General features: G+C 59.9%; 1 protein-coding gene across 3 annotated transcripts; it reads left to right on the top strand.

The window, feature by feature from the left end:
* Nucleotides 1-131: 131 nt before the first annotated feature.
* IPO13 (importin 13) lies at nucleotides 132-20,191 on the top strand. Of its 3 annotated transcripts, XM_047789354.1 has the most exons (20): nucleotides 133-873; nucleotides 2,624-3,360; nucleotides 8,818-8,958; nucleotides 9,051-9,192; nucleotides 9,284-9,450; nucleotides 9,660-9,780; nucleotides 9,868-10,015; nucleotides 10,443-10,624; nucleotides 10,707-10,733; nucleotides 10,916-11,050; nucleotides 11,204-11,347; nucleotides 12,657-12,737; nucleotides 13,286-13,423; nucleotides 13,591-13,687; nucleotides 16,562-16,614; nucleotides 18,990-19,056; nucleotides 19,144-19,202; nucleotides 19,356-19,445; nucleotides 19,739-19,920; nucleotides 20,018-20,191. In XM_047789354.1, the coding sequence occupies exons 1-20, from the start codon at nucleotides 790-792 to the stop codon at nucleotides 20,112-20,114; spliced, it is 2,892 nt and encodes a 963-aa protein (XP_047645310.1). In that variant the 5' UTR covers nucleotides 133-789; the 3' UTR covers nucleotides 20,115-20,191. The 3 variants fall into 3 exon arrangements, 2 of the variants coding, with proteins under 2 accessions (XP_047645310.1, XP_047645311.1); XM_047789355.1 differs by lacking the exon at nucleotides 19,356-19,445; XR_007136192.1 differs by lacking the exons at nucleotides 16,562-16,614; nucleotides 19,739-19,920; nucleotides 20,018-20,191 and having other exon boundaries at nucleotides 132-873; nucleotides 19,356-19,439.
* Nucleotides 20,192-20,706: the final 515 nt, after the last annotated feature.

Below are 20,706 nucleotides of genomic sequence, written 5' to 3'. Positions count from 1 at the left end.
CCGGGTTGTGCCGGGCCGGGTCGGGTCAGGGCAGGCGAGCCGGGTCGGGGGGACGGCGTCTGTGTCGGCGGTGCCGAGGACAGGCGCTCGGGGCAGCCCTCACCTCTCTGAGGTCCCCGCCCCGTCCCGGCCGGGCCGGCTCGCCTGTCAGTCACTGGGGCGGAGGCAGCGGCGGTAGCGGGGCCGGAGCTCGGCGGTGAGAAGAGCGCGGGCCGGGCCGAGCGGAGGGAACCTGCCGCAGCCCCTCAACTCTCTGGACTCTTCGCCCCAGACCTGCGAAGCTGCAGCCCCGCGCTTCGTTGGACGCCTCCGTAACCTGCGAAGGGCTCTTTCCCCCGTGACCCCGCAGCCCCTTGACCTCCTCTTAGGACCCGAGAGCTCACTCAGAAGAGGGTGTTGTGGGTACAGGCCATCGACCCTGTGACCCTTGGCGGGCCGGGGCCTCGGTTTCTCCCAGGCCTCCCTCCCCTGTGACTCTCTCCTCATAGATTCCGGGGACAGAGCCTTGACCTACCACTAGGACCCCTCGCTTGCGAACTCCGCACCGGTGGCTTTCTCCTAGGAGTGCCCCTCCGTGGGTCTTCTCCTAAGGGCACCCCTTTTGGCCTTTGGCAAGCCCCCCGCCCCCACCGAGGTGGGGAGGCCTCGGCAGCCATGCTCGCCCTGGGTCCCCTGTCACCCCAGCTCTCCCTGGGCACCCAAGCCGGGGTCTAGCAGGGGGGCCAGCAGCCAAGAGGCTGGGGCAGGAGACAGGTCACGGTCCACCTCCCTGCTGGGGAGGGAGCAAAGATGGAGCGGCGGGAGGAGCAGCCGGGGGCTGCAGGGGCTGGAGCGGCACCAGCCTTGGACTTCACTGTGGAGAACGTGGAGAAGGTATGAGGGCCCTGGGGTGGGCACTCCAGTGACAGAGCAGAAGTTCTGGGCACGGACACTAATGCCAGAGCCTAGGCCTGGGCTGGGTGCCCGCTGGGAGGGTGCCTCCAGAGCACCTGGCATTTGCTGTCTTTCTGGGCAGCAGTAGCCTCTCAATAGGCTATTTTTGGCCTTTCTTTGACATGGGTCCTCTGTGGATACTCTAGGGTCTGGGAATGGTCCCCCCAGGGTGCTCACGGTGTAGATCTCCAGCCAGACTGGCTCTCCTCCAGCTCCATGGGAACTGCAGGAGCAGTGCAGTAAGAAATCAGGAACCCAGGAGACCTGCAGCTCAGTCCTCAGAAACCATGGCGATGCTGAACCCCCCTGGACCTGTTCTGTTGAGCCAAGGGCTCGGAGAATAATCTGGAGCTAAAACAATCTGGATGATGCTCTCACTCTTCCTTGGGGAAGGGGCCTTTGTTTATTGGACCGAAGCCAGACCACTCCTGGTTGGTCCCCTTTATTTTGTCCAAGGGGCCTGGTCCTGCTGGCAGCTCCAGGGGCCTTCCCTGCTCACCTGCCCACATGGCTTCCTGCCATGGCACTCCCAGGCTCTCCCCACTGCCCAGTCCATCTTTTTTTTTTTTTTTTTTTGAACTTCTTTTTTCCTGGGCTCTGCCCCCAGAGGCTTGCTGTGCAGAAATGCAATGTCCCCTGGGATGAATGGGGAGATGGGGCTCTCTTGCTGGAAAGAGAGAAAAAGAGAAACGGTTGCAGATATTCATTTGTCATTCTCGAGCCCTGTGCGCCATACCAAATGGTGAGGATGCGTCTCTCTGCTTCTGTTCTCCGCCTGCCTCAGCATCCCCAGGGAGCCAGACAAGGGACAGTGGCCATAACGGACTGTCAGAGGTCCAGACGGGGCTGAGCCTCCTTGAATGGAGCCTGCGTTGAGGGGGAGAGGTCTGGTCTCCCTCTTCCACCCCCCCGGGGCTGGGCAGTGTTGGCATGGTGGCGCACTGTTCCATGTGCTACCAGGGAGATAAACGGCTGTTTTCTTACTGTGTGAAGTCCCAGTGGAATGGGGACCCTGGGGGTTTGTCTAATTGAGAGCTCTAGGCGAGGCATTTGCCAGGGCTGCAGGCCAAGACTGCTCTGGCCAGCTTCTTGGACCCTCTCCTGTGCTGTCTGAGGCGTGTTCTCACCCTCCCCTCCAGTTTGTCTCTGCCTAGAGCTGCCTAGCAAAGTCTTAGTCCTGCTCAGATTTCACAGTCGCTTTGGTGCCGGCATCTGGAGTGACCTAGGGGTGATTCTGGGGGATGCTAAATGGAGCCGATGGAGTGGATGGGAGCAGCTGTGCCTGGGAGAGTCCGGGCCTCTCGGGCTGTTCCACGCTCTTTTCAGGCTCAGCTCCGTCCCTCTGGAGCCCTTCCTTCCACCTGGGCCTTGCCCATGACCTCAGGGGCTTCCCCTTTGGGGAACGCGGCCTCCTTTTTACTGCTCTCCTGTGGCAGTTCACGCCCTGAACCCATGATGTTTTGCTGTAAGGAGAAGAGGCTGTGGGAGAGCATGGGCAAAGTTCAGGCTCTCAAGACACCGGCGGGACCCCAGGTCCGAGAGACACTGCAGAGCCCTGAGCTCTCCCCTCCTGCTCAGCCCCCAGTCAGAAAGAGAGAGCAGTCTTGCAGGGCCAAGTCGTGCCCTGCGTTCTGGGCTCTGGCAGGGTCCAGAGTGGCGAGCACCTGCTCAGTCCTATGCCGTCCTGCAGGCGCTGCACCAGCTCTACTACGACCCCAACATTGAGAACAAGAACCTGGCACAGAAGTGGCTGATGCAGGCCCAGGTCTCCCCACAGGCCTGGCACTTCAGCTGGCAGCTACTGCAGCCCGACAAGGTGCCTGAGATCCAGTACTTTGGGGCCAGTGCCCTGCACATCAAGATCTCTCGCTATTGGAGTGACATCCCCACTGACCAGTATGAGAGTCTAAAGGCACAGCTCTTCACCCAGATCACCCGCTTTGCCAGCGGCTCCAAGATTGTGCTGACTCGGCTGTGCGTGGCCCTGGCCTCGCTGGCGCTCAGCATGATGCCTGACGCTTGGCCATGTGCTGTGGCAGATATGGTACGGCTCTTCCAGGCTGAAGACTCACCGGTGGATGGCCAGGGCCGTTGCCTGGCCCTGCTAGAGCTGCTGACAGTGCTGCCTGAGGAGTTCCAGACCAGCCGCCTGCCCCAGTACCGCAAAAGCCTGGTGCGGGCCAGCCTGGCGGTGGAGTGTGGGGCTGTCTTCCCGCTGCTGGAGCAGCTGCTCCAGCAGCCCAGCTCACCTAGCTGTGTGCGTCAGAAGGTGCTCAAGTGCTTCTCCAGCTGGGTGCAGCTGGAGGTGCCGCTGCAGGACTGCGAGGCGCTCATTCAGGCCGCGTTCTCGGCTCTGCAGGACTCGGAGCTCTTCGACAGCAGCGTGGAGGCCATCGTCAACGCCATCTCACAGCCCGATGCCCAGAGGTGAGCCGGTCCCCGCGTCCCAGACAGGCAGTCTGCTTGGCCAGCCACCCATCCGTCCATCCGTCTGCTCCGTAAGCCGTAATTGAGTGCCTACTGCGTGCCTGGTCCTGTGCTGGAACGACAGCAAGGAGCCAGACGAGACATGGATCCTGTCCTTAGGGTTCAGAGAGGGAGACAGACTTTAAGCCGCTCACCATCCCACACATCGCTCGATGAAAACGTGCGGCTCTCTCCTCCCTGCCTCCCGGTCAGTCAGTCATCGAGTCCTGGCTGTTCTGCTCTGACCACACTGCGAATCTCTTTCTTCCCTTTCCTCTGCCTCCGCTCTCGTCCAGCCTCTGTCCCCATCTCTCTCCCCGGGTGCCTGAGGGGCTTCCCCGCCAGCCCCCTGGTTTTCACCCTTAGACCTTTCATTGTCCACCCAGTGGCCAGCATTGGTCTTTTAAAAAACGAGGGCCTGACTGTTCTGCTCAGAACCCTCCAGAGGCTCCTCATGGCTCTTAGGATTACGTTCAGAATCCCGAGTGTGACCCGCAGGGATGCCGCGTGGCGGGGCGTCTCCGGCCTCATCCCGTGCTGTGCTCCTTGCTCTCTTCACTCGCACCCGGTCTTTTCAGTTCCTTGCGTTTCCCAGGCTCCTTCCAGCCCCTGAAGCATCACGTGCGCTTGACGCCTCCCCCCGCCTCAGTGTAAGCGTCACTTCCTTGGGGACGCCCTCACGATGTTTGAGACACAGGTCGGTCTTCTCTGTGATGGCATCTCAGAGCTCCCAGTGTTTTTCCTTCTTAGCCTGCAACACGGTTTCATTATGAATTAATGTATTTCTCCCCATTAGTCTCTCAGCAGTGTGAGGACAGGCATGCTGTCATTTTATTGTGTCACACCAAGCCTGGCAGCACTGGGTAGCACGCATTATTTTTTGAACGGATGAAAAGTGGGAGCTGCCTGAGTGGGGAGGGGAGAAGAGGAAGGAGTGAGCCAGGCGTCAGGAGCCACGGCAGGTGCAGAGGCCTGTTGTGGGCCGAGCCACCACACAGTCGGGGACCTGAAACAAGGTGAGCGTAGTGAGATGCTCCTGCAGCAAGTGTTTCTTGAGCGGCTCTTTATGGGGGGGGGGGCGGCCTAGGCTGAGCCCAGGGAGCATAAAGATGGATGGGCTGATTTCTGCAAGTCAGGAGCTTACGATCTCAGAGATGCACGGCTTGGCAAGTAAGAGTCTACATGACGAGTGCTCTAACGGAGGGAGCAGGCAGCTATCAGAACCCAAAGGAGGCGTTTAACCCAGTCTGCGGGTTACGAGGGGCTTCCTGGAGGAGGTGGCAGTTGCACTGTGCTTTGAGGGCTGTGTACCCTGTAGCCAGGAGGAGGCGATGGATGTGGGGAGGATGCTCCAGACAGGTGGAAGAGCCCAAGCCAGGGATGGATGCGAGAGAGCCTCGAGGGTGCGTGTGTGAGATGAGACAGCAGAGTGTAAGGGCCAGCGGAAGGAGATCCAGGTCCAGATCACGCGAGGCCTTGTCGGCCGGGCTTCAGATTTTGGCCGCCTTCCCGAGGGTGATGTAAAGATATTAGAGGATTTTAAGGACAGAAAATGGCATGATGAGATTTTTTTGGTTTAAATTGGATCGACCAGGGCAAGGCTGGAGGCCTGACACTTAACATTTCAGAGCCAAGGTCCTGGGAATGCTTGGCAGAGCCCTGGGGGACATACCACTGAAAGAGGTGGCATAGGGGAGTGGTTGATGGCTCTAGCCTTGGCATTAGTCCCGTTTAAGTTCGAATCCCAGATGGTCCACTTCCTAGATCTGAGACCTTGGGTAAAGGCCACTTTTAAGCCTCAATTTCTCTCATCAGTAAAACGAGTGTGCTCACATCACAGAGTTGAAGCAGGATAATGTGCCCAGGGCCTGCCCTTGGCATTCTGTGGAGACTGTTTGGGTGTGAGGGTTAAATAAGAGAATGTCTGTGAGAGGCTCAGCCTGGTTCCTGGACATGCCGTCAACGGCGGTTGCTAATGTTTAGTATCGTCATTGTGTTGGCGGTTAGTAGGAGCCCTTTCCCATGGCTTCTCAGGGTTTCCAACTTAAGGTGGGTACCAAGTCCCAGCTCAAGGCCTTTCTTGGCTCTGGGCTGGGACAGTTGGTGGCTAAGGGGAACTGGCAGGGCCAGTGGGTGGGTGATGTGGGGTGTCCTTGGATACACTCAGGTTTACCCACCCAGCCAGTCTCGAGGGGTTTGGCAGGTAATTGATGCTTCTCTTCCTCTGAACGAATGAGCGAGCAAGGAGCCAGTGAGGGAACCTATAGCCTCCTGAGCGCCCATTGGCTGCAGCCCCCTTGGTTGCTTAGCAACTCTCCCCATTTTCTCAGCTCTGCTCCCGGAGCTCTAATTGCAGGTCTGGGCTAAGCTCAGTGTGAGTGGCAGCCAAGGAGTCCCAGCAGCCCTGCCCTGGCAGCTTGAGCTGACCCACAGGAGCCAGGCCTCTTGAACCTCTTCTCAGCTATGAGCCTTAAAGACACCCTCTCCATCTCTCTCCCCCAAACCTAGAAGCCTCGAGGCCTCAGGCCTGTTCTCCTGTCTGCTCACAGGTCTCAGGCACAGGTGCCCAGGTGGTAGGAAGTCTGTGGAAGAGCGTTCCTGTGGGTGGTCTGCACGCTGCCCGGGGTCGGTGTTTGGGCCTTGCTCTGTCTAGTCTGTTTCCTGGCTTTGGCGTGAGGAAAAATCACCTTCTGTGGCTCTTACTCCTGGGCCATCGTGCCACTGCCTCTCCTGTGTCCTGACATCGGCTCTCTCCTTGGCTGAGCTTGCGCTCAAGTCCCTGTTTCCCACCCTCCACAGCTGCTGCTGCTTGCCGGGCTCTCTCTGTTCTTTGAAATCTTTTTTTTTTTTTTTTTCCTGAGATTTGTTTTTAATCCTGGAAAAGCTTTTCATTGGGGGGCTGGGGAAGGGAAGAAGGTGAATTAGAGAGGCTCTTGGGGGCTCCCGTCAGTTGGAAACTGAGCTGTGGGCTGAGATCTGCCTTGATCCTTTGAGGAAATTCAGGTTGGGGCTTGAAACAGAAGCAGACCTATAGCCATAGAAGGGACTGTTTCGTATAAGGGGACAGCCTGAAATCTGTCTCTGACTTGCTCTGTGACCTTGAGTAATAGTCTGAGCTCTACTGGGGTATATTGTCCTTGATTTATCCTATGATGTGGCTCAGATGGGACAAAGTGGAACGGTTGTTGAGTACCTACTGTATACATTAATTTCGAAGATGCAAGGGAGGCTTGGACTACAGTGGGGATGCTGTGGGGGTAGGGCACGACCTCCTGCCCCATCTCAGCTACTGGGGAGCTTGCAGGCCATGGCCTTGGCCCTGCCCCTCCTCTTTCTGCCAGAGTCTGGCCTGAAGGTGCCTATTGTCTTGTGGTGCAGCCTGTGTCAGGGCCATGAGACTGAAGCTATCCCAGCTGACTCCAGGCCGCACCGTCTGGAGCTGTCTCTGGGCTGGGGGGTATCCTGGTATAGAAGCCTTGTCCCACTGGAATGGGGATGTGGAGAAGTCCAGCATCCCAGACGGGTTGCCTCTTGCTCCACTTATCCGCCACCTAACGTTATGAGGCCACCTGCCTGGCAACCGGCTTGGGGCAAGTCCAGATAGAGCTCCTTCTGGACCCTCAGTACCCGCCTCTCTCCATAGATTGCTGTGGTGCTGCTGTGATTGACAGCAGAGTTGTCCCAAGCCTTTGCTCCCCTTTGCTGAGAGTACCACTTCCTCTGCTTAGTCTCACCGCCACAGATCAGGCTGCTGGGGAGGGGTCCAGTGGGAGGGAGGCAGCCTTCTCACAGTCTTCTTTGTATTCTTGGCTTCCTCTGCTCCTGCTTTAGGAGTCACTGTACCTCAGGGATCTCATCTTTCCTCTCATTCAACACTTTCCTCATGGGCAGTTCTCCTCTATGCCCATAGCTGTTTGCTGATGACTCCAAAATCTCTCTCTCTTGCTCTCACCTCTCCACTGGGCTTCAGGGTTTTATATCCAGCTTTCTGGACATGTCTACCTGCCTCTCTCACCAGGTACCTCTGATTCAACACGGCTGACCCTGAATTTGTCACCTTCTGGCCTCCCGTTAACTTTGTGACTGTCCCCTCTACCCACCCCTCCAGGTCTCGGCCAGCACCTCCCCCAGCTACTTAGCTGTCTAGCCAGAAACCTGAGAATTGTCCTTGGCTCTTCCCATCCTCATAATCCAGTCAGTCCTCAAGGCCTGTCTGTTTTGCCTCCCAGCGCCTTGTGACTCAATCATCTGCGTCTCTCCTTTCTGCCACCAGAGCCCCCTTAGGAGCTGGGACGCGGTGGTAGGAGGTGGAGTGCAAGGTGGAGGCGGATGCTCCAGAGGCTCTAACAGGACTCCTCAGCCTGGGTTGCCTCTTCTGTCTCCCATGCTTGTTCAGTCTCCCCCAACCCTGACTATGTTAGTTTCCTAGAGCTGCCAGAATAAAGTGCCACACGCTGGCACCCACCACAGAAGTATACTGTCTCACGGTTGTGGGGCTTGGGGTCTGATATCAGGGGGTCAGCTTTCTGTGGAACCGGTAGGAGACTCCTTCCTCGCTGGCTCCTGGCTCCTGCTTGCTTGCTGGCAATCTTTGGCTGCCTAATGCCAGCCTCTCCCTTTGTCGTCGCGTGGCATTCTCCCTGTAGGTCTCTGTCTTCACATGAATGTCTTCTGTTGAGAATACTGGTTGTGTCCCATCAGGGCCACCCCCCACTCTCTGACCTCATCTGCAGTGACTCTTTCCTCATCAGTTACATTCTGAGATATGGAGGTTAGGACTTCAACGCAACTTTTTGGGAGGGACACGGTTCCATCCCTAACGGTCTGCCCTCTGGCCTCCGAAGTAATGTCCTTCCCGTGTGCGGAGCACATTGCCCTTATCTCACCCCCCCCCCAACAGTCCTGGCCCATCTCCGCATCAACACTAAGTCCAGTGGAAGGATACAAGTCAACCCATAACCCTGACCTTCTCATACGTCTTCCCAGAGGTCTCCCGGAAGTCTCTGACCTAAGGTTCCTCCCAAACTGGGCAGCATCACGCCTGCCGTGTAGGCCCCGACCTCTTTTTTGCTTTGGATTTGATGTGGGACGGGGGGCTTTGCTGGAAGATTGTGCCCTTCGGAGTTCCCGCTGTGGTTCCGTGGTAGTAAACCCAACTAGTATCCATGAGGCTGTGGGCTCATTCCCTGGCCCCGCTCAGTGGGTTGAGGATCCAGCGTGGCCACGAGCTGTGGTGTAGGGCTTGGAGCTGGCATTGCTGTGGCTGTGGTGTAGGCCAGCAGCTGCAGTTCCAGTTCAGCCCCGAGCCTGGAAACTTCCATATGCCTCAGGCGTGGCCCTAAGGGAAAAAAAAAAGAAGACAGTTGTGCCATTCTCCCCAAGCTGGTGGGGCTGGGTCTCCTCATCTCATGCCCCCAGGTACGTGAACACACTCCTGAAACTCATCCCGCTGGTGCTGGGACTGCAGGGTCAACTGCGACAGGCCGTGCAGAACGGGGACATGGAGACCTCCCACGGCATCTGTCGCATTGCCGTGGCCCTGGGCGAGAACCACTCCCGGTGAGGAGAGGGGCCGCTGGGGTGGGGCAGCAGGGCCCCCCCCCGGGGGGGGGGGCTGCTGGCACGACCTCCCCGTGCGCCCGTCCCGCCAGGGCCCTGCTGGACCAGGTGGAGCACTGGCAGAGCTTCCTGGCCCTCGTCAACATGATCATGTTCTGCACGGGCATCCCCGGCCACTTCCCCGTCAACGAGACCACCAGCTCCCTGACGCTCACTTTCTGGTACACGCTGCAGGTGTGTCGTGGGAGCCTCCGGAGGGCCGGGCGGGCGGGCGGGCGGGCGCGGGGGGCGGCGGGGCCGGGCTGACGCGCCCCTTCCCTCTCAGGATGACATTCTGTCCTTCGAGGCGGAGAAGCAGGCTGTGTACCAGCAGGTGTACCGGCCGGTCTACTTCCAGCTGGTGGATGTGCTTCTGCACAAGGCCCAGTTCCCTTCTGATGAAGAGTACGGGTTCTGGTCCTCAGATGAGAAGGAGCAGTTCCGGATTTACAGGTGATGGTGGTAGGCCGGTCCCGGCTCTAAAGGGAGTCCTGGCCCGATAGAGGCAGTGAGGGGAGACGCCCGAGGCCAGGCTTCCCGAATCCGAGAACTCCTCTCCTTACCGTCTCGGCGCTGTGGCGGGGTGGTAGGGGGCCTGGGGCGGGCTCCCGGGCCTGGGGGCAGCGTCCGGGCGGCGTGTGAGGCCCTCGTCTGCTGCTCAGGGTGGACATCTCAGACACGCTGATGTACGTCTACGAGATGCTGGGGGCCGAGCTCCTCAGCAGCCTCTATGACAAGCTGGGCCGTCTGCTCACCAGCTCAGAGGAGCCCTACTCCTGGCAGGTACCTCCCAAGCCCGAGTCCCTCCGCCCTCCCAGACCCGCCACACCCCCCCCCTTCAGCCGAGCCAGTGGCGTCCTCTTTCCCCAGCACACAGAGGCCCTGCTCTATGGCTTCCAGTCCATCGCCGAGACCATCGACGTCAACTACTCTGACGTGGTGCCCGGGCTCATTGGCCTCATCCCACGGATCAGCATCAGCAACGTGCAGCTGGCGGACACTGTCATGTTCACCATTGGTGAGACCTGGCTCACACCCACTTTCCCAGAGCCAAGGCACACCCCCCCGCCGCCCCCCCGCAGCCTCAGCTGGCCTCCTGGGTCCTGTGCAAAGTGGGAGACCTCCCTGCCTGCCGCCCCGAATCAGCAGTGCAGCTAGCGGACTGGCCTGGCACATCTAGGGGTCCTTGTCACCGCGCACTGAGCTGCAACTCAGTGAGGCTGCTTCACTGTCGGTGAGACAGCAGCCCTGGACCCCTCCTCAGCTGTAAGGCTCGTGTTGGAGCGTGTGCACGCATGTACGCCCGTTCTGTCCTCTGAATGAGCAGTGCGCTGTGCCGGGGCTGCCGCTCGGCCCTGCCGGGAGCTCTAGCTGCCTCTCAGGGACATGGTACAGAGCCAGCCTGGCCCTCCTCCGATGACGTCTCTTCTCCCTTCTTCCCCCAGGAGCTCTGTCCGAATGGCTGGCTGACCATCCCGTCATGATCAACAGCGTTCTGCCCCTTGTACTGCACGCCCTGGGCAACCCTGAGCTCTCTATCTCTTCCGTGTCCACCCTCAAGAAGATCTGCCGAGAATGCAAGTATGACCTGCCACCCTACGCTGCCAACATCGTGGCCGTCTCCCAGGTGTGTGGGGGTCCCGGGTGCGGCTGGGCCTCAGGGCACGCTCTGCACGGCGCTGACAGCATGTTCCTCCTTTTTCTCCCAGGATGTTCTGATGAAACAGATCCATAAGGTGAGCTCAGAGGTTTCTGCGGGGCTCCTCGGGGTATTGTGGGATCTGTAGAAGTCCTCTGTCCTGCCTTTCCCGCTCCTCTGTCCCTCATTCTCCGTTCTTGGAGCTTTCCCCCAAGAGGTCCATTCTTTCCACCCACAACCACATGTGTCCGGGTTTGACCCTCCTGTTCTCTCCCACAGACGAGCCAGTGCATGTGGCTGATGCAGGCCCTGGGCTTCCTGCTGTCAGCCCTGCAAGTGGAGGAGATCCTTAAGAACCTGCACTCGCTCATCTCGCCGTATATCCAGCAGCTGGAGAAGCTGGCAGAGGAGATAGTGAGTGAGCTGGTGTGGCCTCACGTGCGCGGGTGTGCGTGGCCGGGGTGCGGCGGCGGCGGCGGGACGCTGGGGCTTCCCGTTGTGTGGGCTGGGGCTGCCAAGGGCCGGCGCTGGAGCTGGCGTCGGGGCTGGGGCCCCTTCTCTCCACAGCCCAACCCCTCCAACAAGCTGGCCATTGTGCACATCCTGGGGCTCCTCTCGAACCTCTTCACCACCCTGGACGTCAGTCACCACGACGATGAGCACGAAGGCCCTGAGCTCCGGAAGCTGCCAGTGCCGCAGGGACCCAACCCCGTGGGTGATGTTGTCCTTGCCGTTGCCCCCACTGCCCCGTAGGAATGTCACAGCCACCCCCCAGCTCTCTGGGTAATGCTGGCGCCGTTTCCCTGGCGCTGTGGGGCATGACGCGTTTGTCCCTCTGACCCTGGGCATGGCCTCCGTGGCCCCTGCTCTGCGAGGAGTGATGTCATCGTCCCACAGCCCTGTGGACAGGACGTCTTTGTTCCCAGCCCCGCTCGGGGGGTGTTAGCCGTCTTTCCTCCGCCCCGTGGGGGGCAGGCAGTGGCATCGTCCTTCCACCCGCAAGTGATGTAATGGTGGGCTCCTGCTTGGCCCCCAGCCCTGCGGGTCGTCTGCTTCAGCGCTCATGTCCTCTGTGGGCACGGGGTGCTCTCACGCGCCCCGTCATAGTTCGTGCCTTTGGGCTGTCCCCAGTCTAGAGGAAATGCACGTAAACAGGGTGTCACACACAAAGCAGTGTGATGAGAGCCGGGGTGAGCTCGGGCACAGGGGCCTGGGGTGCCCACTTGCGAGCTGTTTGATCTGGGGTAAGTCTCAGCCTCCCGTTGGGCACCATGACTGCAGGATGTCGGGTGCTCGTTGCCTCGTCCTGTGCAGGACAGCAGGGGGGTCCTGGTTGAAAGCACTTGGCGTACTGTTAGCTCTGTGCCCATGTGAGGGGCTGCTTCGCTCATTGTTCCAAGTGCCCCTCCAGGGTTTCTCCTGGAAAAAGGAAGCCGCAGGGTCCTGGCCCCTCTCCTCGGCTCCCGACCCCAGCTGCAGTGACCCCTTTGGCTCCTGGCCACCTCAAGGCCACTCTCCTGCCTCAGAGCCCCTTCTCCTTCTGTGGTGGTCGTCAGCCTGCCTTTCCTCCCCTCCTAGGGTCACAGGCTGCTCTCTGCTCCCCCTGAGCTGCCCGTATCCCCGCAGTCCTTGGGGCTGTCCACCCTAAGCCTGTCTGGGTGAGACAACATCTCTGCTTCAGGGGTTGGTCCACAGGCCTCTGGGACTAAAACGGTTTTACTGAGGGGGCGACACTTGGAAAAAGCTGACAGAGTTTTAATAATCTTCTGAAGCCCTCATAATACCCCTGCTTTGCAGTTTGAGGCTGCATCTAAGATGATCCCTAGAATTTGGGATGTCTTCTTCCATTCTTGGGGGGTCGGCAAAGCCCTCCTTCCCCCAGGGTGCCCTGCACCAAGTGCTCAGCGTGCAGTCGGGGGGAATAGGTTTGCCCCCCTGGCCTACTTCCAGCTACCACATCGTCCTGCTCAGGTGGGTCAGAGTGGTGGTGGGGGCCCCTCACTTCTTCCCGTGTCTCCAGGTGGTGGTGGTGCTGCAGCAGGTCTTCCAGCTGATCCAGAAGGTGCTGAGCAAATGGCTGAATGATGCCCAGGTGGTGGAGGTGCGTCCCGACCGTTGCCATGGGCCCCCATGGCGACCTTGCTCAGAGGTGGAGCAGGAGGAAGGTGCCGCTGCCCCCCCCCCAGCTTGTGATGACGTGGAGGAAACTAAGGGGGTGACTCCTGCCCCGCAGACGCAAGGACGCTCTGGGGATGACATTCAGAATGTCGCGGTATTGCGGGGAGCGCTGGAGCCAAGGGCTGTGCTGCTGGGGCTGAGTGACGGTCGGGGTCCTCCTGAGTGGCGGAGACCTGCCGCAGCTCTTTACAGTTCAGGCGTTTCTCGCTCTTGTTGCTTCCTGAGAAGCAGGGGTGGAGATTCCACTGGCAAGAGTTGGCTTACAAAGCTCCATCCTCAGCTCCCCTGAGAAGGGCCTCTGAGCCCCCTCCCTCCAGGGTGAGGGTCAGACTGGCCCACCCGCCTTGGTGTGCAGAGCCAGGCTAGGCTGATAGGTCAGGGCCCCCTTTTTAGGCCTTGTCCGTGCAGGCCCTCAGGTCTGTCCCAGCCGACGGCGACCTGCTGACCAGGAGCCGTCCGCTCTCTTCGCAGGCGGTGTGCGCCATCTTTGAGAAGTCCGTCAAGACGCTGCTGGACGACTTCGCCCCCATGGTGCCGCAGCTGTGTGAGATGCTGGGTCGGATGTACAGCACCATCCCCCAGGCCTCTGCTCTGGACCTCACGCGACAGGTGGGCCTCCTGTGTCATCCTCGGCGGAGATCCGACCCAGGGATGGAGCAGGTGGCGGGGTTGGGGGCGGGGGGGGGCGGGGCGGCCGCTCTGGCAGGGGTCCTCGCCTGTGCCCCGGGAGTGTGGGCCAGGGCCTCAGCGGACCGGCCTTCTCTGCTCTCTTGTAGCTGGTGCACATCTTTGCTCACGAGCCTGCTCACTTCCCCCCGATCGAGGCCCTCTTCCTGCTCGTCACCTCGGTTACGCTCACCCTCTTCCAACAAGGTAGGTCCCGACCGGCGTCTCTGCTGCTGCCGCCACTGCCCCTGCCTCTGCTTCCCCGACGGGGTGGCCAGAGCTGCCCACTCTGTTCTCCTCTCTCCCCTGAGTCGCACGTGGGACTTGATGGGAAACGAACGGGATCGAGCACAGCACAGCTGTCACCTTACAGAGAGCTGACACCTGAGGTTGAAATGGACAAGAGAGTGAATGATGTCTTCTGCTGGCCTGCGGGGCTCAGGGCCAGTCTGGACGTGGGGGAAGGTGGGGCTGGCAGCTCTGAGGGCCGTGGGGGCACCGGGCTGGCTCCACTTCCTTTGGGATAGAAGGCGGAGTGGAAAGACCACGGGCTTGGAAGTCAGAGAGACCTAGAGTCGAAGCTCAGCACCACCAACTAGTTGTGTGACCTTGGGCAAGTCACTGACTTTTTCAGAGCCTTTGTTTCCATATCTGGGAAATGGAGATTTATACACAATTGCTACAGGAGTTAAAGTAGCCTCTTTGGGGCCCTTGGCTTGGGGTTTTTACATATGATGCACTCAGCAAGTGCTGGTTCCTTTGCCTGCATTGAGGCTTATTTCTTTCTAGGCTCAAAGCCTTTGGCTGTGGTCCCAGCCCCCCATTGACTGCAGCCTTCTCCTTGAGAGGAGTCGGGGGGCAGGAGGCTCCAGGCCGCCCCTGCTGCCTGCTAGCCCGGGCTTCTCACCTGGGAAAGGAACTGCGTCCTTCTGCCAGCCTGCTGAGTCTTGGCTAGATTCCTGGTGGCAGGTTTGGGGCTCACTGGGGATCTCTGCCGGAGTGAGAGTGCTCTCTGCCTCCGTCCTCGGTGTCTGCTCCCGTGATGCTGGCCTCTGCTCCGCTGGGCCACGGGTGGTTCCCAAAGTGGGGAGGAACCTGAGCCAGGACCAACGTGGAGCTCATCCTCAGCCCCTCCTCGCCCCTCCTCCTATCCAGCTGGGAACCCGTTCTGGGGGTCCTTCAGTCGGCCCACGTCTCCTCACCCTCCACGGCCACGGCTCCCGTGTTGGGTGCCACCTGAATCACCTCAGCAACCTTCTAACCCATATCCCTGATGCCTCCCCTTCTCCAGTCCATTCTGCACCCTGCAGCTAGAGTGTTTTTTAAGACAAATCGGAGCATCCCCCTTCCCTGGCTCAAAGCCCTGCCACTGCCCCCATCTCCCTGGGGGCCGGCCCCTCCCACCTGTGTGACGTGGCTCCCGCCTACTTCTCAGCGTCCGTTCCTGCTGGCGGCCCCGTGGCTCCAGCAGTTCAGCCACCCTGGTTTTTCCCTCCCTGGGTCCCATTTGACCCTGTGCCTTGCTCCTCTGTCTGGGTTGTGCCATGCCCACGCCTGGGTGAGCGCTCACGCCTCCGTGCCTCACCTGTGCATCAGTCCTCAGAAGCTTCTCTGAGGCAGCATCGGGTGCTTCAGACCTCACGGCGAAACTGCATCCTGCACGCACTGCTCATTCAGCACACCCAGCAGGCCGTGTCCGGGTCTGTCTCTCCTCCTCGACGGAGCCCCTCGAGGGCAGGCTTGGGTCTCTTCCCTCTGCATCCCTCGGAACAAGGCCAGCACAGAGTAGGCACCAGACTCTGTTGAAGAGAGGAGGGCGAGGGCTGTTGCCCTCGGAGCCTTTCCTGCTCACCGTATGGCCCCACCGCTAGCTAGCAGGGTGGCTGCGGAACGTCAGACCTGCCATCTGCACGAGGGCCCGGGCTGGGGCACGTTGGGCCTCCCTTGCCAGGACTCGGGTCACTTGAGGTGCAGACGTGAACGGGACGGGCTTTATCAGTGACTCCTCCCACCCTGGAGAAGGAAGCGAGGGAGAGCTTGCTACCTCCTTGCCAGTCGGGGAAACTGAGCGTTTGTGGCTTGCGCAAGATCACACAGCTCCTTCGTGGTGTCTCGGCGGGGCTCCTGCAGCACCTCCTCCCGGGAGTGGAGCTCCAGGTGCACGCCTTGTCCCTGCCTCAGGCGTCATCCCAGCTGGAGGCAGAATGGTGTCCAGCATCCTGTGTGCTGGGCTTGTTGGTTGTCTTACAGAACAGGATGGCCCCTTAGCTGTTACGCTGTCCCAGTCTTGCCGTACCTGCCTCAGGCTCTGCCCCCCCCCCCACCGCACTGTGGGGGACGCGTTGACCGTTTCTTCATGTGAGCCAGCCCTGAGCCTGGCTCTCTGCCGAGTCCGTGTCCACGTGGAGGGGCTTGGTGGGTGGGGCTCTCATTTTTGGCCTCCCATGATGCAGTGCCCTTCCCTGGGCCTTGCCAGGGGCTTGCCCGGCCATCCCCATAGCATTTTGGGCACTGCCATACCCAAGAAGGAGTCTTCTGGTTTAAGAAAACCCAACAGATTCCTTTTCTTGGCTAGACCGAGAGCCCTAAGGCCATGGAGGTCTGGGGGCACCTGCTCAGACCACGATGCCCTGGCCTTTCCGGGGTCCCAGGGTGACACCAGGGACCAGCCCTGCCTTCCTCTCCGATGGCTGGTGATGGGCGGTAGGTGCTAGGAAGCAGTGTAGGGCCACGCCAGCGGCCAGAGGCCACAGCACGGGTGTGGGGCTGCTTGTCCAGCTACAAGGTGGCCAGCGTTGCTCGAGCACCACAGGGTCACTTGGGTTCTGGCCTGAGGAGCGGGGAGTAGGCGGAGGGCCCCTTGGGAGGGAGCGGGGGCAGACTGTCCTTCACTTTGCCGTCTCTTTCTGTTGGGCTTCTCCCAGTTCATGGTTTTTGTATGTTTTGTTTCTTTATCTTGCTTCCTGCTGCTCATGTGCCCCCACGCTGTCTCCCTGCAGGCTCTCAGTCCCACATAACTATATGAGGTTGAGTTGCTGTTTGTATAATTTTTTCTTAAGTTCCATCTTTATTATATTTTAGGGCCCAGGGATCATCCTGATATTGTTGATTCATTTATGCAACTCCTGGCACAGGTGTGTTTTAGTTTTATTCATTCACGTTCTGTTCTCTCTCTTTCTCTTTCTCTTATGTTGAAATTCAATTTAAGCCTATTTTTAGCTTTCTGTTGACAAATTTTTTTTTCTGTTCAGTTGAATAGAGTTTCTTCATCTGTTTCCGTGGAAGTTGACAACACAGCATCCTCCCTTAGTGTCCCTTTGCCTCAACTAGCTCAGGCTTCCACAGACCAGGGAGAGGCTGATCCCCAAGGGAGGGAGCTGGGCCGGCCTCGGGGGCGGTGGGGCAGGGAGGGAGTGGTAACTGTGCCCAGCAGCTCCTGTGCGGCTGGGGTGCCCAAGAAGGTCAAGGGCAGGACCAGAGTTGAAGGGCCTGGGGGCCATCGTCCCCGTGCTCCTGCCGGGAACTGCCTGCCTCCGTGCCCCCCGCCCGCTCTGGAGAGGTAGGCCGCCAGGAGCTCCGAGGGAGGGACCGTGCTGAGTGCGCTGCGGTGGAGCCCAGAGCTGGGCCGTCAGACAGGTCGTGCTGCTGCTGGGAGGCGGGGTGCTGGCTCCTTTGTGAGATGCGTCTGCCGTGTGTTGGGCTTTATGTGTATGTCTTGAGTTCGGCTTGGGAAGGGATCAGAAGTCACATGTTGCCGTTGGGTGTCAGGATAAATGTGTCGTTGACGTGTGGGCGTGTGTGTCGTGTGTTGGTGTGTGTTAGGCCCTGGTGGGTGGTCTTCTGAGGTGTGTTGCATTTTCTCTATCACCGTTGATTTAAGGTGTCCTGTCAGTTTCTGCTGTACAGCAGAGTGACCCAGCCGTACGTGTGTACACACACACTCTTTCGCTCGCGTGCTCCTCCCTCGCGTTCCATCCCAAGCGACAGATGCGGTTCCCTGTGCTCTACAGCAGACTGACGGGTTTGGACCGTCGATGTGTGTTGGAGGCGTGCGTGCTGGGCTGTGGGAGGGCGTGTTACGGGGCGCAGGCAGAGACGCTGTGGTGCTGGCTGTCTGTATCAGGGGATGTGTGTTTGGGAAGATATATGTGTCGGGCTGTGGGGATGAGGGGCTGGTGTGACGGGGGTTTCTGTGAGTTAGGAATTTCCTGCGGGCTGGGGTACCTGGTGTTTCTTTGCCTACTCACTCCACAAATGCTTTTTGAGTGTGAAGCACATGCTGGATAGTCTGCTGGGTGCTGAGAATGGTGAGCAGAAGCGGGCACAGCCCTTACTCTCCTGGAACGAACCCACCGTCCAGTGGGAGAGGAGGAGAGGAGTGGGAACGGGCAGTGTGTCCTGGGTCCGGGTGGACGTGTGTGTGTGTGTGTGTGTGTGTGTGTGGGTATCCGTGAGGGTGCCATCTCTGGGAGAAGGCATCTGTGTGTGTATCTGTGAGTGTGTATGGGGAGAGTGCAGCTGCTGGAGACCTGAGGAGGTTGAGGGTACAGGTGTGTGGACGTGGTTTGGGGACACGTGGTTGGGGGAGCTGGGTTGTGAATACATAGCGAGCGTGTGTTGCACATCTGGGAGAGTGGTGCGTACAAGGGATGTGGCAGAGGTGTGTGGAAGAGGGTAAGTAGGGTGTGTGACGTGAGGGTGCATGGGGGGCTGTGTGCACACGCGTGAACCCGGGGGAGTGAACATGCAGGGGTGTGAGGGCTGGCGGGTTAGGGGTCCGTGTGGCGTGCGCTGGGGGCTGCTGGAGAACAGCAGTGCTTGAGGACTGTGGGAGCTGTGCAGAGCATCTCCTGTGGCCTGAGGATGTGCCAGTCCTGGTACCACTTGGGGTGGGCTCTCTGCCCCGTACTCCATCCACCCCCCGCAGCCTGGCAGCCCTGGCTTCCGGGCTGGGTCCAGTGGAGAAGGGCCTGGGCACAGGGCCTCTTGAGGAAAAGGGGGGGCCTGGCCTCCAGAGTCCTGCCCTGCTTTTCCTCTTCCTGAGCTGAAGGGTGTCTCAGGAATGCAGGTGGGACACAGGAGTGGGGCTGTTGGTCCAGCTGCCACTTCTTCCTGCTGCCCTGTTAACAAACCCATGGGGGCCAACACTGCCCTTGTGAATCAAAGCGAAGCTACTGCTGGCAACCTGGAGCCTGCAGGAGGTCTGGCCCTGATAGTGGGGGTGGGGTGGGGAGGTGTTTGCTCAGGGGTGACTCGGGACCCAGACTTCCTGCATTGTGACCCCAACCTCCCATACGCCTGTGCATTCATGTACACATACACGTGCGTAGCATCCCTCGGCCACTCCCCTCCGGACCTGCTGAACTCTGGTCCCCCAGAGACGGCCGGGTGGCTGGTTTTGGCAGCCTCTCCTCGTGGTGTGTAAAGTTGGGGCCTGGGTGGCAGGTGAGTGGGGGGGATGGTCCTTGGAGCTGGCCGGGGCTGGGCTTACCAGCTCCACATCCTGCAGGCTCTGAAGCGGAAGCCCGACTTGTTCCTGTGTGAACGCCTGGATGTCAAAGCTGTGTTCCAGTGTGGTAAGTGGGGCCAGGGGCCAGGGGGGCCTGGGGCCCCCTTGGGAGGACGCTTGGGCCCCATCTCATGTGTCTCTGCCTCTCTCGCAGCTGTGCTGGCCCTCAAGTTCCCCGAAGCACCTACTGTCAAGGCCTCCTGTGGCTTCTTTGTGAGTCCCACGCCAACCCTTAACCCCCCGCCACCCCTCTACCCAGCCTGCCCTGCCCAGGACTCCAGAAGGTCAGGGTGTGGTGTGCTGGTGTCGTCTCCAGGGAGACAGGGGGAAAGAGCGGGGGCTGACGGGCCTCTCCACCCTCTGTAGACAGAGCTGCTGCCTCGCTGCGGGGAGGTAGAACCTGTGGGGAAGGTGGTACAGGAGGACGGCCGCATGCTGCTCATAGCAGTGCTGGAGGTGAGAGGGAGCAAGCGGGGCACGGAGCGGGGTGGGGCGGCCTTCACTGCGGAGGCGGCTGCCCTCCTGGGGAGCTTGAGCCTCCGGCTCCCTAAACTCTCCGGTCCTGTTGGTTCATCACGCAAATGGCTGAGAGCTGTTAGGCTGCTGTGAGGATCAGCGGGCTCTTAAAAAGCACTCACTGTTAGGTGCACTTGGGCTGAGAACCTGTCAGGGGAGTGGGTGCCTGTGGCTGGGCATCCTTCCTGCAGAAAGGCCAAGGCCCTGGTGTGCTGAGAGCCCATCTCCCTCAGGCCATCGGGGGCCAGGCCTCCCGAAGCCTCATGGACTGCTTTGCCGACATCCTCTTTGCTCTGAACAAACACTGCTTCAGCCTCCTGAGTGTGTGGATCAAGGAGGCACTTCAGTCACCTGGCTTTCCCTCTGCCCGCCTCAGCCCTGAACAGAAGGACACCTTCAGCCAACAGATTCTTCGGTGAGCAGAGCTGGCAGGGCCTGGGCTTGAGCCGGGGGAGGGGGGGCGGAGGAGGCCAGGGTGGATGTGCTAACTTGCTCTCCCTTTGCTCCTTCAGTGAGCGGGTAAACAAGAGGCGAGTGAAGGAGATGGTGAAAGAATTCACACTTCTGTGCCGGGGGCTGCATGGTACAGATTACACAGCTGACTACTGAGGGGCGCCCCCGTCCCGCCCACACTTCCTCCTTTACCGCTCCCAGCCCCCAAAGAGTAAACCTGAGTCCTCACCGCACTGCTGTCTCCGCTTCCTTTCCACTGCCACTACCCCCTAATGGGGTGACCTTGGAAGACCTGGGGGAAGGATGGGGGGATGCTGGAACCCAGGCCTTGGTAGGGAGTGGTGGGGCCAACCTGTAGCTCCTAGGGTGGAAGGGGCACTGCTCTAGTCAAGCTGCCTAGGCGGGAACCATTCCGAGAACTGCCCCTGCCCTTCCGGCAGGTGGGGACTGCAGTGGTGTCCAGTTAAGTTCGTCCCATTGTATGGAGTTCCCATCGTGGCGCAGTGGTTAACGAATCCGACTAGGAACCATGAGGTTGCGGGTTCAGCCCCTGCCCTTGCTCCGTGGGTTAACGATCCGGCGTTGCCGTGAGCTGTGGTGTAGGTCGCAGACGCGGCTCGGATCCTGCGTTGCTGTGGCTCTGGCATAGGCTGGTGGCTACAGCTCCGATTCGACCCCTAGCCTGGGAACCTCCATATGCCAAGGGAGCGGCCCTAGAAATAGCAAAGAAAAAAAAAAAGTTCGTCCC

Source organism: Phacochoerus africanus, chromosome 8 (genome assembly GCF_016906955.1).
Source record: "Phacochoerus africanus isolate WHEZ1 chromosome 8, ROS_Pafr_v1, whole genome shotgun sequence".
Lineage (NCBI taxonomy): Eukaryota > Metazoa > Chordata > Mammalia > Artiodactyla > Suidae > Phacochoerus > Phacochoerus africanus.
This window is presented reverse-complemented; position numbering and strand designations above follow the sequence as displayed.